Source organism: Magnolia sinica, chromosome 3 (genome assembly GCF_029962835.1).
Source record: "Magnolia sinica isolate HGM2019 chromosome 3, MsV1, whole genome shotgun sequence".
NCBI classification, from domain to species: domain Eukaryota; kingdom Viridiplantae; phylum Streptophyta; class Magnoliopsida; order Magnoliales; family Magnoliaceae; genus Magnolia; species Magnolia sinica.
In genome coordinates, this window is record NC_080575.1 from 43,637,585 (window position 1) to 43,654,226 (window position 16,642).

A 16,642-nucleotide genomic window follows, 5' to 3' on the forward strand; every position below is an offset into this window, starting at 1 on the left:
AATTCTACATGCTAACTTGAGAGAGAGACTTGAAAGAAGAGAGCACACAAGAAACTTGAAGAAGAAAGCTGGCACTGCATAGAAACAAGAGCATACAACTTTAAGGTGTGTTAATGAGGTCACCCATCTCCTTACGTAAGCCTAGAAACCATGGCCAGGAATGCTGTAAAAACCTGTAGACTATTCTACAATACTTTCTATATGAAATAGATTAAAGAACTCTAGAATATTCCAGAGATATCTGCACTACTCTACATGCTTCTACCATACTCTAGAACTCTCTACAAAATTCTACACACTATCTACATGGCCTCTAGCATAGAAGAAGAGCCAAATTTTGGCTCAGTCCCCAATTTAGGCTGTAGTACAGATCCAATACATGGGATTCTCCCACACTTATTGGGTCAATACCCTTCTCGACCTCTCACCACCTCGAACAAAGGACATTGGGATTGTGTTTTTGCCTCGCTCAAGAACTATATGCCTGATAGTGTCTCTTTTCTTGTTTTATGGTTTGATTTGTAACTCTTTAGGCTTCAGCCTCTTTTTCAATAAAATCATAATCATTCAAAAAAAAAAAAAAAGGTGCTACATTGCTTACGTGTTCCACTCACAACTATTATACTAATTTGAAAATATCAACATGTTATGAATGCAGCAAAACACTAGGGGACGATTGTTTGCACCCCATTTACGTATGTAAATGGGATTTACACACATTTGTTTCCGCCAATTTACATATGTAAACATTTTCACACATGTCCATTAACATACGTAAATGGCCAAAAAAATTTCACACCTCCCCCTATGAGAAGTTACATATGTAAATTGACCTCTTTGGTTTTACCACCACAATATGGACCATCTATTTCGTAAACCACAAATTGGATGGTTATATCATCATATCAAGGTGATTTCAAAGGGATGGGCGATCAAAGTTGGCCACACATGATGGACGGTCAACATCAATGGGTGCACCTCTCTAGTGTACTCAATATGGACCATCCATTTCCTAAGCCCCTAATCCGATAGTTAGGCTCATCCAACCAAATGATTTGGGAGGGATGGGGCAAGTGCAGGTGGACCCCAAGTGATGGACAGTCTACATCAATGATTACACCGCTCTAGTATACATTATATGGACTGTCCACTTCCAAGACCAATAATCTGATGATTAGGGTCATTCAATCAAAGTGATTTGAGAGAGGTAGACATTCAAAGGTGAACTCCATATGATGGATGGTCCAGATTAATGCTTAGACCTCTCTTGTATACTTAAGGTTTACCGTCTATTTCCCAACCATTAATCAGATAGTTAGGATCGTCCGATCAAAGTGATTTAAGAGGGATGGGCAATCAAAGGTGGGCCTCCACATGATGGCTGGTCAACATTGATGCTTCGACCTCTTTATTATACTCAGTGTGGACAGTCCATTTTCCATACCACTAATACGATGGAAAGGATTATTCAATCAAAGTGATTTGAGAGGGACGGCAATTAAAGGTAGGCCCCACATGATGGATGATCCACATCGATGCTTAGACCTCTATAATATACTCAAATGTGGATTGTCCATTTTCCAAACAATTATCCAATGGCTATAATCACCAATCAAAGTGATTCGAGAGGGATGGCAATCAAAGGTGGCTCTTCATGGTGGATGGTTCACATCAATGCTTAGACCTCTCTAGCATATTCAATATGGACCTTCCATTTCCCAACTCACTAATCCAATGGTTACAATCATCTACTAGAAATGGTGTGACATGTGTGTTGATGTGGTAGAGCCCATCTATCATGATTTGGAAACATGCAATGTCCCACATGTGTTCATGTGGTCGAACAACTGGTCCACCATGCAACCAATTTTCACAGGTCCAGTCATAATCACAAATCACGATTGGGCTATATTTACATATTTTTACACTTGTTTCTCGCACAAACAAACAAAGGAAATGGACTAACATATGTAAATTGGACCAAAATCACAAACATGGTAAACAGCTTACTGCTTACATGTGTAAATGTTTTCCTATGTAAATACTTTACCATAGATTTTCCTTCTTATATTTGTGTGCCACCTTCCTCAATTACTACTCCTCGTCTGGCGTGCGCTCTGACGACAGGATCCGAAACGGTGACGCATGGCGTGATTGGTGAGACACGGACGTCCAACGACAGCCCTTAGCCGAATTTCCAGCAGATAATTCAGAGAGTCTCCATGCCGGTCAGATTCATCAGTCCTTTACCCAGAAAAGACTGCAGCCGGCGTCAAGGGCAATTATGAAACTTCCCTCCTCGATACGAAATATGGGACGCGTGGCGTGCGTAGAAGGAGAACGCGAGGGACGCGTGGATATCGGGGTGATTGCTGGGACTACTTTCTCACAACGCAAGGTTCTCTGTGAAGGACACGTGGAGGGTGCAGAGGGCAACTCAACGTCCTGACCAAGGACAGGTGGCAGACGCCCAAGTTATCCCTCCTCTCTCAGTTCGATTATCTTGTGGGTCCACTTCGGATCCAGACCCGACCCTGGTCACCTCCCTATCAGCTGTCCAATCTCCATTGCTTCTCCCGTTAGCCATTACTTCCTCTACCTGCCACACACCCTTGCCTCATTACAACCTAAGTTTATTTTCCGCCTCTGATGATCCTTCCGATTCTCGATATCCGTCCGACTACAGTATGTCTAAGATTCATTCTCAGACGTCTTCGCCCATTGCTCCTTCTGCTTCCTCCCTCCCGTTTGCTGACGCGCTAGACATGGGACCGATCACTCTTTTTCCAGATAATATGTCTACTGAGTGTCTTACGGAGGAACCGCGGCAAATGATAGTTGATCCTCAAATTGAACCATCGACATCGGAAATGGACAGATCTAATCTGTTGGCCAAGATTCAGAAGAAACGGTGGATACGAGAGGCTATTGGAAAGGTGGGAAGGTCCCTCAGTTTGTCCTTCGAGGATAGGCTGGAAGATTACATCGCCTTATTTCAATGCATTGAAAATAGAGGTAGACCCATTGAGAAGAGATCAACTCCAGCTAAACACTTAGTCAAGATTTCAAGTTCCCGCGAGTTACAACGGCTTGAAGCCAGCCCAAGGTTTATCTCAACTTCCGTTTCTAATTCTAGGAGATAGGGTAAGCGGGGAAGCATAGTGATCCCATGAAGATGATCTCTTAGAACGTTGGGGGGTAGGCTCCAAGCATAAAAGGAGTCTCATTAAGGTGACCATCAGTAGAAAAAATCCTGACATCCTGCGTCTTCAGGAGACTAAGGTCTCTCATTTCAAAGATATCCTCTTGGCAACATTGTGGAAGGCTAATGATGCGAAGTGGTTAACTGTAGATGTGGTGGGGAGCTCGGGTGGAATTCTCGTCGCCTGGAAATCTTCTAAATGGGACCTTGTCTCTTCTTCTACAGGCACCTTCTCCTTGTCAGTTACTCTTCAAGATAAGTCTTCCTCTATTCAATGTCTTCTATCTGTTATTCATGGGCCTACCAGTCAGTCCCTCAGGGCAGATTTCTAGGATGAGCTTTCACAGGTTAGACGGTCCTTCTCTGGACTGTCGTGCGTGGTTGGTGATTTCAATGTTACATGCTTTCCGTAGGATCACTCCAGATGCAGAAGGCCCTCCGCTACCATGGCTCACTTCTCCGACTGGATTCAGCAAGAGCAGCTTATTGATCTGCCGCTTCTAGGAGCGAGATTCACCTGGACTAACGGTCTGGCGTCTCCTATTCAATCCCACCTGGATAGATTCCTCGTCTCTCCTGAATGGCTTGAGACTTTCCTGACTGTCAAGCAAATCGCCATGCCACGCACCACTTCTAATCACTGCCCGATTCTTCTAAGCGTGGAAGACGACAATTGGGGTCTAAAACCTTTCAGGTTCAATTCATCTTGGCTCCATTTAGAGGGTCTCCGACAAAAGATCATAGACTGATGGTTGTCTTCTCAAGTGAAGGGCTTTGCTGGCCATAAGTTGCTCTGCAAACTCAAGCTTCTCAAGGAGAAGCTGAAGGAATGGCGCAGGGAGGAAGCTCAGAAGCGTGAGGTAGAGATCGAAGCTCTCCTATTCGAGCTCCAGAGAATTGATTTCGAGTCCGAAGAAGCTCCGATGTCGAAAGAGGTCTTAGTCAGCCGCATCTTCAAGACCTCTCTAATAAAGCTCTGGAAGATGAAGTGTCCTGGAGGATTAAATCCAGAGCCAAATGGAAGGGGATAAAAACACTAAGTTCTTTCATCAAATGGCCAATATGCATTCTCGAGCTAAGGCAATTCTCAGTATTATCGATAAAGGCAATAGAATCAAGGATAGAAAGGAGATAGAAGACCACGCCATTTCTCACTTTAAAGAGTTTCTGTCGTCCGATAACTCGACCAGACCGACATTAGACTTTATTTCCTTTAATAGGCTGCAGGCAGCTGATGTTGATTTTCTGGAATCCCAATTCACAGAAGAAGAGGTTAAGGCTGCCGTGGATTCTTTGGGAGGGGATAAGTCTCCAGCTCCAGATGGATTCCCGATCGGTTTTTACCAAACCTTCTGGGAATTAGTGCGTCAGGACGTCCTTCAATTTGTCCAGGAATTCTACACGAGGAAGATAGTAGAAAGAGCTTGGCGCCACCTTTATTTCTCTTATCCCTAAGGTGGCAGGTGCTTCCTCATTTGCCGAATTCAGGCCGATTAGCCTGATAGGGAGCCCTTACAAAATTCTGGCGAAAGTCTTATCTGTTCAGTTGTCGAAAGTCATTGGGAGCCTCATTTCCAGCAATTAGAATGCCTTCATAAGAGGCAGACAGATCATGGATGGTGCGCTTATTGCCAATGAAGTTCTGCACACCTGTCATAAGTCCAGGTATAAAGGTGTCTTCTATAAGTTGGATGTTGTCAAGGCCTATGACCATGTGGATTGGGATTTTCTATTGTATATGCTATCTCGGATGGGCTTTGGAGCCAAGTGGAGAAGATGGATCGCTGCTTGCATTGGATCGGCCCACTTCTCCATTATCCTAAATGGTTCGCCTAGAGGTGTCTTCGGAAGCTCGAGAGGATTTAGGCAGGGGGACCCTCTCTCCCCTTTCCTATTTCTTATTGTGGGAGAGGCGTTGTCCCAAATGCTGAAGAGAAGTCAGGAGCAAGGCCTGCTTCATGGTATTGAGATGCCGGGACTGTCAGCCCCCCTAACTCATATACAGTTCGCAAATGACACTCTTATATTCTCTGAAGCTTCGGATGAGAACATCGAGCACCTCCTCATTGCTCTACCCTGTTTCGAAGCGATTTCGGGTCTGAGGATCAATCTGAGTAAATCGAAGCTACTCGGAGTTAATGTCCCGCAGAAGTCTCTCCAGAAGTTTGCTTCCATGCTCGGTTGCCGCATCGAGTCCTTCCCAACATATTTTGTTGGTCTGCCCCTATCAGTGGGATCCCCGCCGAAGAGCATGTGGGATAGGGTCACCAATAAATTTCAGAAGTATCTGGCATCCTAGAAATGCCGATATCTGTCTTTGGGTGGTCGGTTGACTCTGATCAAAGCAGCTCTCTCTAGTCTTCCCCTCTATTTCATGTCGTTGTTTAGATGCTCGGGGTCGGTTCTTAAGAGTATGGAGAAAATTCGAAGAGAGTTCCTGTGGTTTGGCAAGGAAAATCAAAGGAAGATTCATCTCCTTGAATGGAATCAAGTGTGCAAAGTTTTCAGTGAGGGAGGTGCGAATGTTAAGATCCTGAAGTTAATGAATTCTGTGCTGCTGGGGAAATGGGCTTGGCGATTTGCGTCGGAAAAAGATGCCCTTTGGTCTTCGACAGTTAGAGGAAAGTATGGTGCATCTCAAGGGAACTGGTGGCCTAAAGATACGTCATATTACAAGGCCTCTCACATCTAGAAAGGAATTCTTAAAGCCAAAAACCCTGTTATGGCTAACGGTAGGTACGTGTTGGGCAATGGTTCAGCGACTCGATTCTGGGAAGATCTATAGGCTGGGGAAAAGCCTCTCAAATTCTTATTCCCGCAAATCTATCGGCTCTCTCCTGACAGAGAGATTCTTATTAATAGATGTGGTTATTTCACTTCCGTTCACTTTCTTTGGGACATAAAATGCATCAGAAATCTCAATGACAGTGAGGCTGATGAATACACGGCTCTTCACGATTGCATCTCCAATTCAAAGATCATCCCCTCTCAGCCTGACAGTATTGAGTGGCTTCTGGAAAAATCCGCAGCTCAGTAAGGTCCCTCTATGCTGCTATTTACCCTGCAGACCAGCCTCACTGTGATGCGACTCCTTTCATTTGGAAATATAAAGCTCCTCCTACGATCAGATGCTTCGAGTGGCTTGCGGCTTGTAATAGAATTCTTACTATTGATAATCTAGCCAAGAGAGGCATGCAAATTGTTAACATTTGCCATTGTTGTATGCGTCAGGTGGAATCGGTGAACCATTTGCTGGTACACTGCTCCTTCATCTCGTCGATTTTGATGGATTTCTGCCAGCTACTTTCAGTTTCCTGGTGTGCTCCGGAGTCGGCCGCAAAGATGTTGATTGCGTGGAACGGGCCCAAGCTTGGTAAAATCAAATCGCCAATCTGGCGCATGGCCATTCTTGCCATTTGGTGGGCTGTCTGGGAAGAAAGAAACGAAACATGTTTCAATGATAGATCGTCTTCTGCGAAGGGGTTGGGGGCTAGGGCTAAAACGATGGTTTTAGAATGGGCTGTTAATGTAAAGGATTTGAATAGGGTTGATCTTAGCTTTTTAGGTGGTTAGGAGCCTTCTGCTACCTTAGCAGTTCTCCTTCTCTTGTTTCTCTTTTCCTTTTCTCTTTTGTTTTTGTTCCCCTCTTTTTAATGCATTTTCAGTTTGTTGCCTCTATAAATTTAAAAAAAAAAAAAAAAAAAAAATTGGTAGTTTTTTTGCAGATGGACATACCTACATCTATTATGACCAACTATAGTACAAAATTGAAAGAGACTAAATTTCTAAAATACCTAACTGACAGTTTTGCTGCTTTACTGCTCCGTTCCTTCCCAATATTTACTAATAGAGTATATTCTGTAAGTTGTACAAGTGATGAGCACTTTGCTTTAGTGCCATGCCAAATATTTTGAAATTTACTATTGTCTGTGCATGGATATTTAAATAGCTTCAGCAAGGTAAATCCAGGTGCATGCCAACACACCACATGAGGTACATCATATTAGTTGCATGCATTAAAGAGAATATAAAAATATTACTTAGGATAAACTTAAAATGAAACAATACAAGGCATTCGTACCTCTGTGATATGAATTTCTTGTGCCTCAAATCCACGAGAGAAAACCTTCATGTAAACAACATACTGTTGGCCAGAAGCAATGTACCAAATACTTGTGGATGGGACAGGTTTTGTTCCTTCAACAGGATCATAAGAACTTGTGACAGGTAATATGTACAGAAGTAACACATCCGGGAGGACCACATGCATGGACGATATCTGTGAGTGGCCATCAAGTCTGACATCTTCGACAATGACGCTGGTAACTCCTAACTTTAGTGCATGAGCCAATCCCATATTAGAGTCAACTCGAGCTACAGTGGAGTTCGACACTGACCACCGGTGATAGGGAGATGGCAAAACAATTACTACAGAAGCAAATAAGAAACAGAATGAGATTGTCAATTTGTCCAACAACGCAGTACAGGTCTCATATAAGCAAACAATCAAGCCATTATGTGTCAAACATAGTTTAAAAAATCAAATACTTGACTCAATATCCATCCAAGTCAAGTTGACTCGAAGACTCAACTCGACTCAACTCGATATTTTAATAACAAAACTAGGAAGTTAATTACACTAATAATAGATTCTAAAAAAAGTGTGAATGAAATTTGCAATTTTTAACATAGACAACTGCTAGGTTAGCTGGTAAATGCTGTTGGATGGCTTAGTCGAGGTCGTGAGTTAGAATCACTCCACCTGCATCTTTTCTTTTTAATTAAAAGTCTCTTGACTCAACCAAGTGACTCATTCTGAGTGATGCCGAGTCGTGTCGAGTCGACCGAGTAAGCGAGCAGACTTGACAAGTCAAGACAAGTCAGACTCCTTGGCAAGTTTCACAATGACTCAACTCGATTTCTGGTCAAGTTGACTTGACCAAGTTTTGAGTTGAGTCACCGAGTTTTAATTATGTTGTCAAATCAAGAAAAGACATGCAAAAAGCCCAAAGTACAATATAAAAGCAACATAGCTATGCTCATGCTTATTTTTTGGTAGTAACGACTTTAATAGTGAAGTTAAATGAGTTCAAAGATGAGGAAGGGGCAAAGATTGCCCCATGGATAAAGATTCAGAAGTGATGCCCACTCAAGCAAGCAAGTCTGACATGCCCATGTGACAACCCAACGACAAGCATAGATGCAAGGTCCAAAATCTCCTCAATAAAATTGGCAAGGTTCAGAACATTCTACATGGTAATAACCCTCCTATTAATTCGTAGTTATGATTACATCCACCCTAATTTCTTCTCAACATAAGTAGACCACTTACGACATAGAAAAATGATCATATGGTATATCTGTATGTGCATGAGCCCCACCGTGATGTAATTATGACATCCACTCTGAATATCATAAACGTCCTTCCATGTTTGGCCATGGGCCCAAAAATCATGCCAATCCATGACTAAAGTGGGACGCACCACAAGGAACACATGAGAGGGCATGCCCTTCCCCCCAGAACTATTCTTGCTCATGTGGCCCACCCCAGTCATGGATTGGCCTGATTTTTGGGCCCATGGCCAAACAAGGGATGGCATGCATGATGGTCAAAGTGGATGTCATGAATACATCCCAATGGGGCTCACACAATTTGTCTGCACTTTACACTATAATTATAGTGAAAATGCTTGCACCAGATCATTAATCATATATATAGAGAGTGATAGAGAGAGAGAGAGAGAAGGAAAAGTAGAATTAAATGGTTTAGTCATGTGCAACAGAGACCAAAAACTGCACTGGTTAGGAGTAAGTTGGTACAAGTTGAAGGCTCTAAAAGGGCAAGGGAAAGTTCAAGAGGATGTGGGTGGAGGTAGTAAGAAAAGACTTGATAACCTATGGTCTAATTAAAGTTATGGCCTTGATCGAGTGGAATGGTAGAAAAGAATTCATGTAGCAGAACCCAATAAGATTGCGCATGCGTGCACACACACACTAACAGACAAACAAGGACATAAACACAGACAAGTGTGTGCAAGCACACAAAATGAGGAATTATCATAAGTAGTCCGTTCTTGTGGGGCCCACTGTGACATGTGCATGATATCCCAACCAATTGTTAGATGTGGCCAATATGTAATTTAAGGGGGACACACCAAGGGAAGAGTAGGGAGGATAACACCCACCCTCAGTTTTCTACAGGCCACATCATGCCATGTATATGGAATCAAGGCCACTCCACCAATTTGTCTACCATACATTTAAGGGCACACTGAAAATAAACCATCAGCATTAGATCCAAAAAAAAAAAAATTCAATCCTTTCCAATTATTTCCCTATGTCGTGGCACACCTAAATCACGGATTGTCCTGATTTTCAGCCCCTAGGCTTGACTCATAGGGGCACATCTGATGATCAACTAGGATACGATGCACGCATAATGTTGGGGCCCACGCAATTTAATTGCCTTGCAAGCCACCATCCAATCGTCTATATTGGACCATTCCCCTAAGTGCGTGTTTTTTTAAGAGATAACAACAACTTTATTAGAAACCTCGCAAAAAGCGAGAAAAGATTACAGCCCAAACAAAAGACAAAAGGACTCAAAAAAGAGGGCCAACCAAAGTGGCCTTTGCATAGACAACCCAACAAGCAACAGGGCCTTTAACTTTTCCGATAACCTTTTATATGCCCTCACATTCATTCCTGAACCAACACCCATTCATAGCCCCCCCAAATAATGCAAAACATAGCCATAATGATCTCCATATAGCTTTCCGAATTTACCAAATCCTTTGTGCCAAGCCCATAGCAAGTCCTCCACATTCTTCGGCATTATCTAATTGGTATGACTATATAGTAATGCAAGGGCATTTTCACACCGGGCTCTGAGTGGGGTGGCCTGTGGGATGCAGGGCACACTCGAGGTGGGTGGCTTGTGTGAGGCGGGCCCCACCCATGTGATGCGGGTGGCTCATGTGGAGCGATACCCATGTGATAAGGGGCCCACGAGGGGGGGTTTGGCTGAGGTCCTAACCCATGGGATGTGGGGCTTGGGCTATGAGATAAAGGGATTAATTCGTCATGCTCTATCAGTTCAAGTTTTTAGAGTAAGTGGTTAATTGTCTTGCATCATATAGTATACGTATGTGTATCAAGGGAAATGATCACATGGTAAAAATGAATGTTTGACATCCAAACCATGCGGGAAAGCCTAAGAAGGTTTGTGTGCGTCATCCGACCCTATGCATTAGGTGCCTCCCCACCAACATTATAGGACACCCAAAACGAAAAGTTCAGCCCAATCCAACCATCAGATGGGCCTCACCTATATCTACACGAAGTGTGAGGTGAAACAGCAAAAAACTCAAGTGCAGGATCAAGGAAGTGCCCCTTTCATAGTTAAACACGTATAAACGGGCAAGAAGCAGAAGCTTCTGGAGCAAGGATTCAAAGCGAGAGTGGCGCCTAGTTAAAACCAATGATTTAAATATCAACGATATCGCCCGATATATCCCATGATATATCTTGTGTCCCACCTGTGCGATACGAAACGCACAGGTAGTGCCGGTATATCCCACATGTTCGATCTGGTGAGCATTTTCATTTATCGATCACTTTTTTTTAATTATGTTAAATTAGTGTCCAATAGTTACAAATCCATTGGTTATTCATGTTTTGCTTTAAAATTCATGGAGTTGGAGCTTTGACTTTAATATCCACTGGCTTTTCATGTTTTCTGTGTTTTTTCTAAATTTTCCTTCAACCAGTTGTCAATTGAGACTAATTTTGAAGTATTTAAGAGTATTTGATAAATGATCATCATATACACTCTATTTTCAAATTTTGAGTGTAGGTGGTCTGATTTAGTGAGAATTCGAAATTTCCCAATTTGCTTGTAATGTTTCTCTCCAAACATGAAATCAAGCATGTATGAGGGCTGATCTACTGATTTTTAAAGTCCTTGTAAATTTTTGAAAAATAAAAATCATCTTTTAATTAAAAATTATTAAAATATTAATTTTTTTTTGAAATTTTTCTTCAACCAGCTATCAATTGAGACTAATTTCGAAGTATTTGGGTGTTTAATGAAATGATCATCACATGCACTCAAATGTTATGCATTCAATTTGAATATAGTTGCATTAGTTCAGTCAAACAACGTATAGCTTAAGACCCCCATACAAAGGGAACCTATTATGTGCACTTCTTTTTTTAGATATCATGATTTAAAAGTGTGTATTAAGGTTTTTTTTTTTAACAATTCTTGAAGTTTCACTGAAAAATTCAACCATTTTCCTGATGTTTCCCCATGTTTCCCAAAAAGTGCGATAAATCATTCGATACAAACGATATATCTTGTGCAATAACCAATATATATCTGTATTCCAAGGATGTGATACGTAACACGATACTGACATTTTGAACACTGGTTAGAATGAACATACAATTAAGGCAACACCACTTGAATCTGTGTTGACGGCATTTCTACATTTTCTATGGTGTGGGACCCACTGTGTTGTTTGTATTCCATCCACCTAATGCATGGGTTGCACCCCACCGTGATGATGCGACGCCCCAAAAATCAGACCAATCCAATGGTCAAGTGGGCCACACAAATTGAATTTGTAGGTTTTGGGGCATTATTGTCTTTTTTATGTTGTGGCCATCTTGATTGTTGGCTTTGCATGATTTTTGGGCATCCCATTTTCATGATGGGGCATGGCTGTTGGACGAGTTGAATGTGATACATACACCATGTGGGCCTCATTTTTAACCATTACCACCATAACTTTGGTGGTAACATTACCATTTCATCATTTCCCACACACACACACACACGTATATATCAGCCCAACAAGAGCTAGATAATGAATCCACTTTCATTCAACTACAAATTGAATGAAATGCTCTTTAAACAATAGGTTATTATTAAAAAAAAAAAAATCAGCCCAACAAGGGACAGATGATGAATCCAATTTCTCTTAGTATTTAGGAATTGGATACAGCTTGTTGATTGTAATCAACTTATGTAATAGGCTATGAGATAGCACTTGATTGCAATCAACCCATGTAATAGTCTATTACATTGTGCTTGTTAGAGTTTTGTGCTCCCATTGCCAGTCCCAAGCCCGGATAAAGGAGGGTGGTTGCATTATGTTGGCAGCTGGTGTCACAATTAGTTGGTATAAGGCCTAGATTATGATGGTGGTGATTTCAGGATTGGATACAAGCAGGGACTAGTAAAATCTGGTAAAACTTACTAAGATGAATATGATGATATTCTAGAGAACTTTTTTGCTGAAAGCTACTCAGTGGTAAAAAACAAGGCCAGATTCCTAGGGTTAAAAAGAGATACAGTCTGGAATCAGCATGGGTAGGTGTTTTAGATGAAAATTTTGACTTTCAAGCAGTCATGTCATGAGATTAAAATCTAAGGGACAGAAAAACCATCTTCGGTGTTGTTGCATGTTCTGCATGTACACATCAACATGAGCGTATATTCAACCTAGGAGCCCCTGTCGTTGCTTGAAAGAAAGCACGGAAATGCTCAAAAAGCAAAAATGAAATGCCTCAGGCAAAACTGGAGAATGGAAACAAACAAATAGCAGAAGAAAACGGACAAAAATAAAAACCACAATTGAAGCATTGATTGACATCATATAAGTAAAAAATAAGTTCTCAAAAAACTGGTAAGTATTTTTATTTTATTTTTTAAAGAATACAAAAATGCTATGAATAACTTCATAGGAATTAGACACTTTTGAGTATTTTGGTAATTAGTGGCATCAATGGCATGTAATTTATAAAATAAAAAAAGGAGCATCAGGGTGAAAAGAATGGCCCTTCTAGTGTCAACGTGGTTCGCCCATAATTTTAAGTGAAAAGATGGGACCTACGCATTTTAACATTGCAAATTACAAAAATACACACGACTTCGGGGTTTTTGTCTAATTTCTGTATAGATGGAAATGGGGAAGCTTTCAATGTTGTGAATTGCATACGGGAGTTTTGGCAGGCACATTTACCCATTTCCAATGCTTTATTCCTATTCAGCTTCCTTTCCTGCCATTGATGTTTAGTTTTGGTAGATAGAGGCTAGAGCAGATTCGTGCACACGTGGCGTCCATTTTCATGCCTGCATGTGTAAATAATCTAGATGAAATGAGATTACAATGAGCCTGTGCAACTTTAGGAGTGAACATACAGGGATCACAAATTTATGCCTACAAACATAATATTTGCAAGCATTCGGGGCTATGCCTACAAACATAATCTTTGCATGCATATGGGGCTTCAGATTCTCCTCAAGAACTTGCATAATTTGCTGATGATAAAAATTAGCCTCATGAAGTAGATGATATTGGTTTGTTGAAAACCACTTGTTCGCAAGTATTTTCCTTTTATTAATCATCGAGGCTTAAATGTTAGAATGCAGTTAGCAATAAAGCATAGGAAGATACATTGTATTCTTATAATTACACATTTAATGATGCAAATGCTTTATCGTCAGTATTACTCCTGACTCTGAGTGATACTCTGAATTCCTTTCTAGGAACATCCTCCAATCTAAAAATATTTCACAGAAATGTGTCACACTCTCACATTTTGAACTTTTACAAGCATACGTGCAATTTTTTTCTTTTTTGTGTATTAAATGCTTCATGAGAATAAAATAGAAAGAGAATTCATCTCACTTCGCAACTAGTGCGAACTGTTAAAAGCTTAAGGCCCCATTTGGTAGATGCCTGAAAATGGGTTCATCTCATTTTAGTTAACCATAATTACGTATTAGAGATCATGACTACTAATACATAATTATGGTTAAAAATGGAATTATGCATTAGAGGTCATGAGTCCAATGCATAATTGTGATTAACTAAAATGGGATGAACTCATTATCAGGCACCCAAGGGAATTTGAATATTTGACATTATAAAAGAAAGTAAACAATAAAACTAGATATAAACATTCCATGTTAGACAACCTTGAGGAGTATTCTGACGAATAACTCTGATACTATACTGGATGGATGCGCCAACAAGAACAAAAATTGGTGATGGAGGATCCAGTGAAATAACTTCCGCAACAGTTAGAACAATCTTGTCTGCAACATGCTCAAGTTGTTGTTCAAGCAAATGCACAGAAACAATCTCATGGCCAATTTCAGTTCCCTTTACTACATACAAGTCTGAACCTACACCCTGCAATACACAGCATACCAGGATCAAATTTAAACTAAATTTCTAATTCAAGACAGACATTATACTGGAAGAACAAAAAAGATTACTTGATCTTGAAGATCATTAGCATTATACATACACTATCTTCCAGTTTTATTTGGGTATTTAGGTCACCACCGTCACTTAGTGGAGTATCCTTCAAAGGAACATGAAGAAGACGATGAACCACTCGATCACCTTCAGTAGGTTTAGGTATAAACTGCCACATGAATTGTAAGCCTACCAAAGATGTAAAAACATTTTCTGCAAGAAACATTAACAGAAGGTCAACTTAAGTCCATGACATGACAAAATAAGTTGTATAAGAAGAAAACTAATCTCATCAACTTAACCATCAAAGTTATAATTCAGAGATTCATAAGCAATGGACATATTAGATAGCAGAAATATTTCATAATTTTATCTGTTATATGCAACTCAGCCCTAACAGTGCCAGCTTTTCTGGGGTAAGCACATATAACACAAAAAATAATAATAATAATAATAATAATAATAAAATAAGATATATCCTCATTTTGTTATGTCATTTAGGTTCAATAACACTCCCAAGTCTTTTAAAGAGCTAAGCTATTGGCAAAGAGAATCATTTGGGAGTTATATGTTGCAAGCTCTCATGTGCTAGAAAGATAACAAACTCCCCATGAAACCCATGTGAACAGAACACGTTGCATTTCAGGATTCATCTACAACTCTGGCACATCACCACCACCAGCACCATCCTCATCTTAACCGTTCTCCCAAGAATATGGGTTGGCTTTTAAATGGTTGATTGGCAAAAATTAAACAAATAGGTTGCCCACCAGACAAACTTTTCCCTTTTACCTAAACACTTAGAATTTGTGATGAGGCTAATTGAAAAGCCAACACAGTCCCACCCAGTATTAACCACGAGCCTGAACATTACGTGCATACCCAAAGAGCAAGCAAGCAAAGTAGGGTGGTGGAGGGGCAATTGCCATGAAAACTTATAAGCACAAAGCATCCACAGACACAAAAGGCCATGCTTGAGTAGTTGGCTGCTCAAGTATAAGGGGAGCCACTGATGCAAGATTAACAATACAAATCATACACCAACACAGTCAGCACCTTAGCATAACTACTTCATAGTACCTACCAAGGACAATCTACCAATGGTTGATGTCTCAAGCACAACAGATGAAAATAAACTGGACATGTGCTGGCTTCTTATTGGTAAAAGAATACATGCTTCAAAAAAAAAAAAAAAAAATTTAATCCACATCGGCATTCCAGTAATGAACCCAAATCTTCCTTGAATAATGTGTGTGGCATGTCAAACATTCAACCAAATTGTTGATGTTCTACAGCTGACATCTTCCAAGTGCTCCTGCTGGCAAAAAAAAAAAAAAGGATCTTCAAATGCCATACATCGTTAGACTTAAAACCATGTGCCCAACACAGCCTACACTTGTCAGCCTCTTTTAACTTTTTTTCTTTTTTTCCTTTTTTTCTGCATCTGCATACATTTTGCAGAGATTGAAATTCAGCTTTAGCTGCAAACAAAATCCAGAACCAGATCTACAACTCTTTTATTTCTGCTTTTGCTGCGAATGCATGTGGGTTTGATGATCTACCTCCAGATCTTCTGCACAATTTTCAGGTTCAGATCTATCGAAGTTTTAGAAATGTTTCTACTGCATCGGAGAGACGGAGACATCTTTTGAAGTTCTTAGATCCAGATGTGAATGGAAAAACCGTTTCAGATTCCACTATCCAGATACTACTGAATCAGCCCCCCCTTGTCAAACGTAAATATAGATGGATGTACAAATTTGCATAGCACCAAAACCCATATATATGAAGAAGTATATGCTAAATATCGCATTAGTATATGAAGATATATTTTGCTAATGGTTAGACATATATATGCTAAATATAATATTATGAAGATATATTTTGCTGAGTTACCTTCCTCATCAAAGGCACGGACCCGAACTGTAGCAAGCCCATGGAGGTCAAGTTTAACGGAGTGATGAAATATTCGGATCCTAGAGATTTTGTCGATAAAAACTTCACAACGAATTACAGTCCCGCTGTGGAGGTCAGCAGCATAAACAGCAGTCTCCTTTCGACCACTATAGGGGGCAATCGATATTAATCGAGCACTTGTTGAACATCGACTACTAGCATTATACTCAGGCTGAACAGAAAGAATATCATGATGATCCCATGACCTGTC

The 16,642-nt window shown here is 40.6% G+C and overlaps 1 protein-coding gene across 3 annotated transcripts in view; it reads right to left on the bottom strand.

Annotated features, from left to right (window-relative positions):
• LOC131239858 (nuclear pore complex protein GP210) overlaps nucleotides 1–16,642 on the bottom strand; it is a 157,053-nt gene that overhangs the window by 135,146 nt on the left and 5,265 nt on the right. For all 3 annotated transcript variants that reach the window (XR_009168445.1, XM_058237748.1, XM_058237749.1), the window contains exons 2-5: nucleotides 16,372–16,637; nucleotides 14,525–14,688; nucleotides 14,190–14,406; nucleotides 7,284–7,630 (exon numbers count right to left, since the gene is read on the bottom strand). Coding sequence is in view for 2 of the 3 variants with exons in the window: in XM_058237748.1 (XP_058093731.1) it covers nucleotides 7,284–7,630; nucleotides 14,190–14,406; nucleotides 14,525–14,688; nucleotides 16,372–16,637 (994 nt within the window). In the remaining variant the exon portion in view is untranslated. The remainder of the gene's footprint in view (nucleotides 1–7,283; nucleotides 7,631–14,189; nucleotides 14,407–14,524; nucleotides 14,689–16,371; nucleotides 16,638–16,642) is intronic.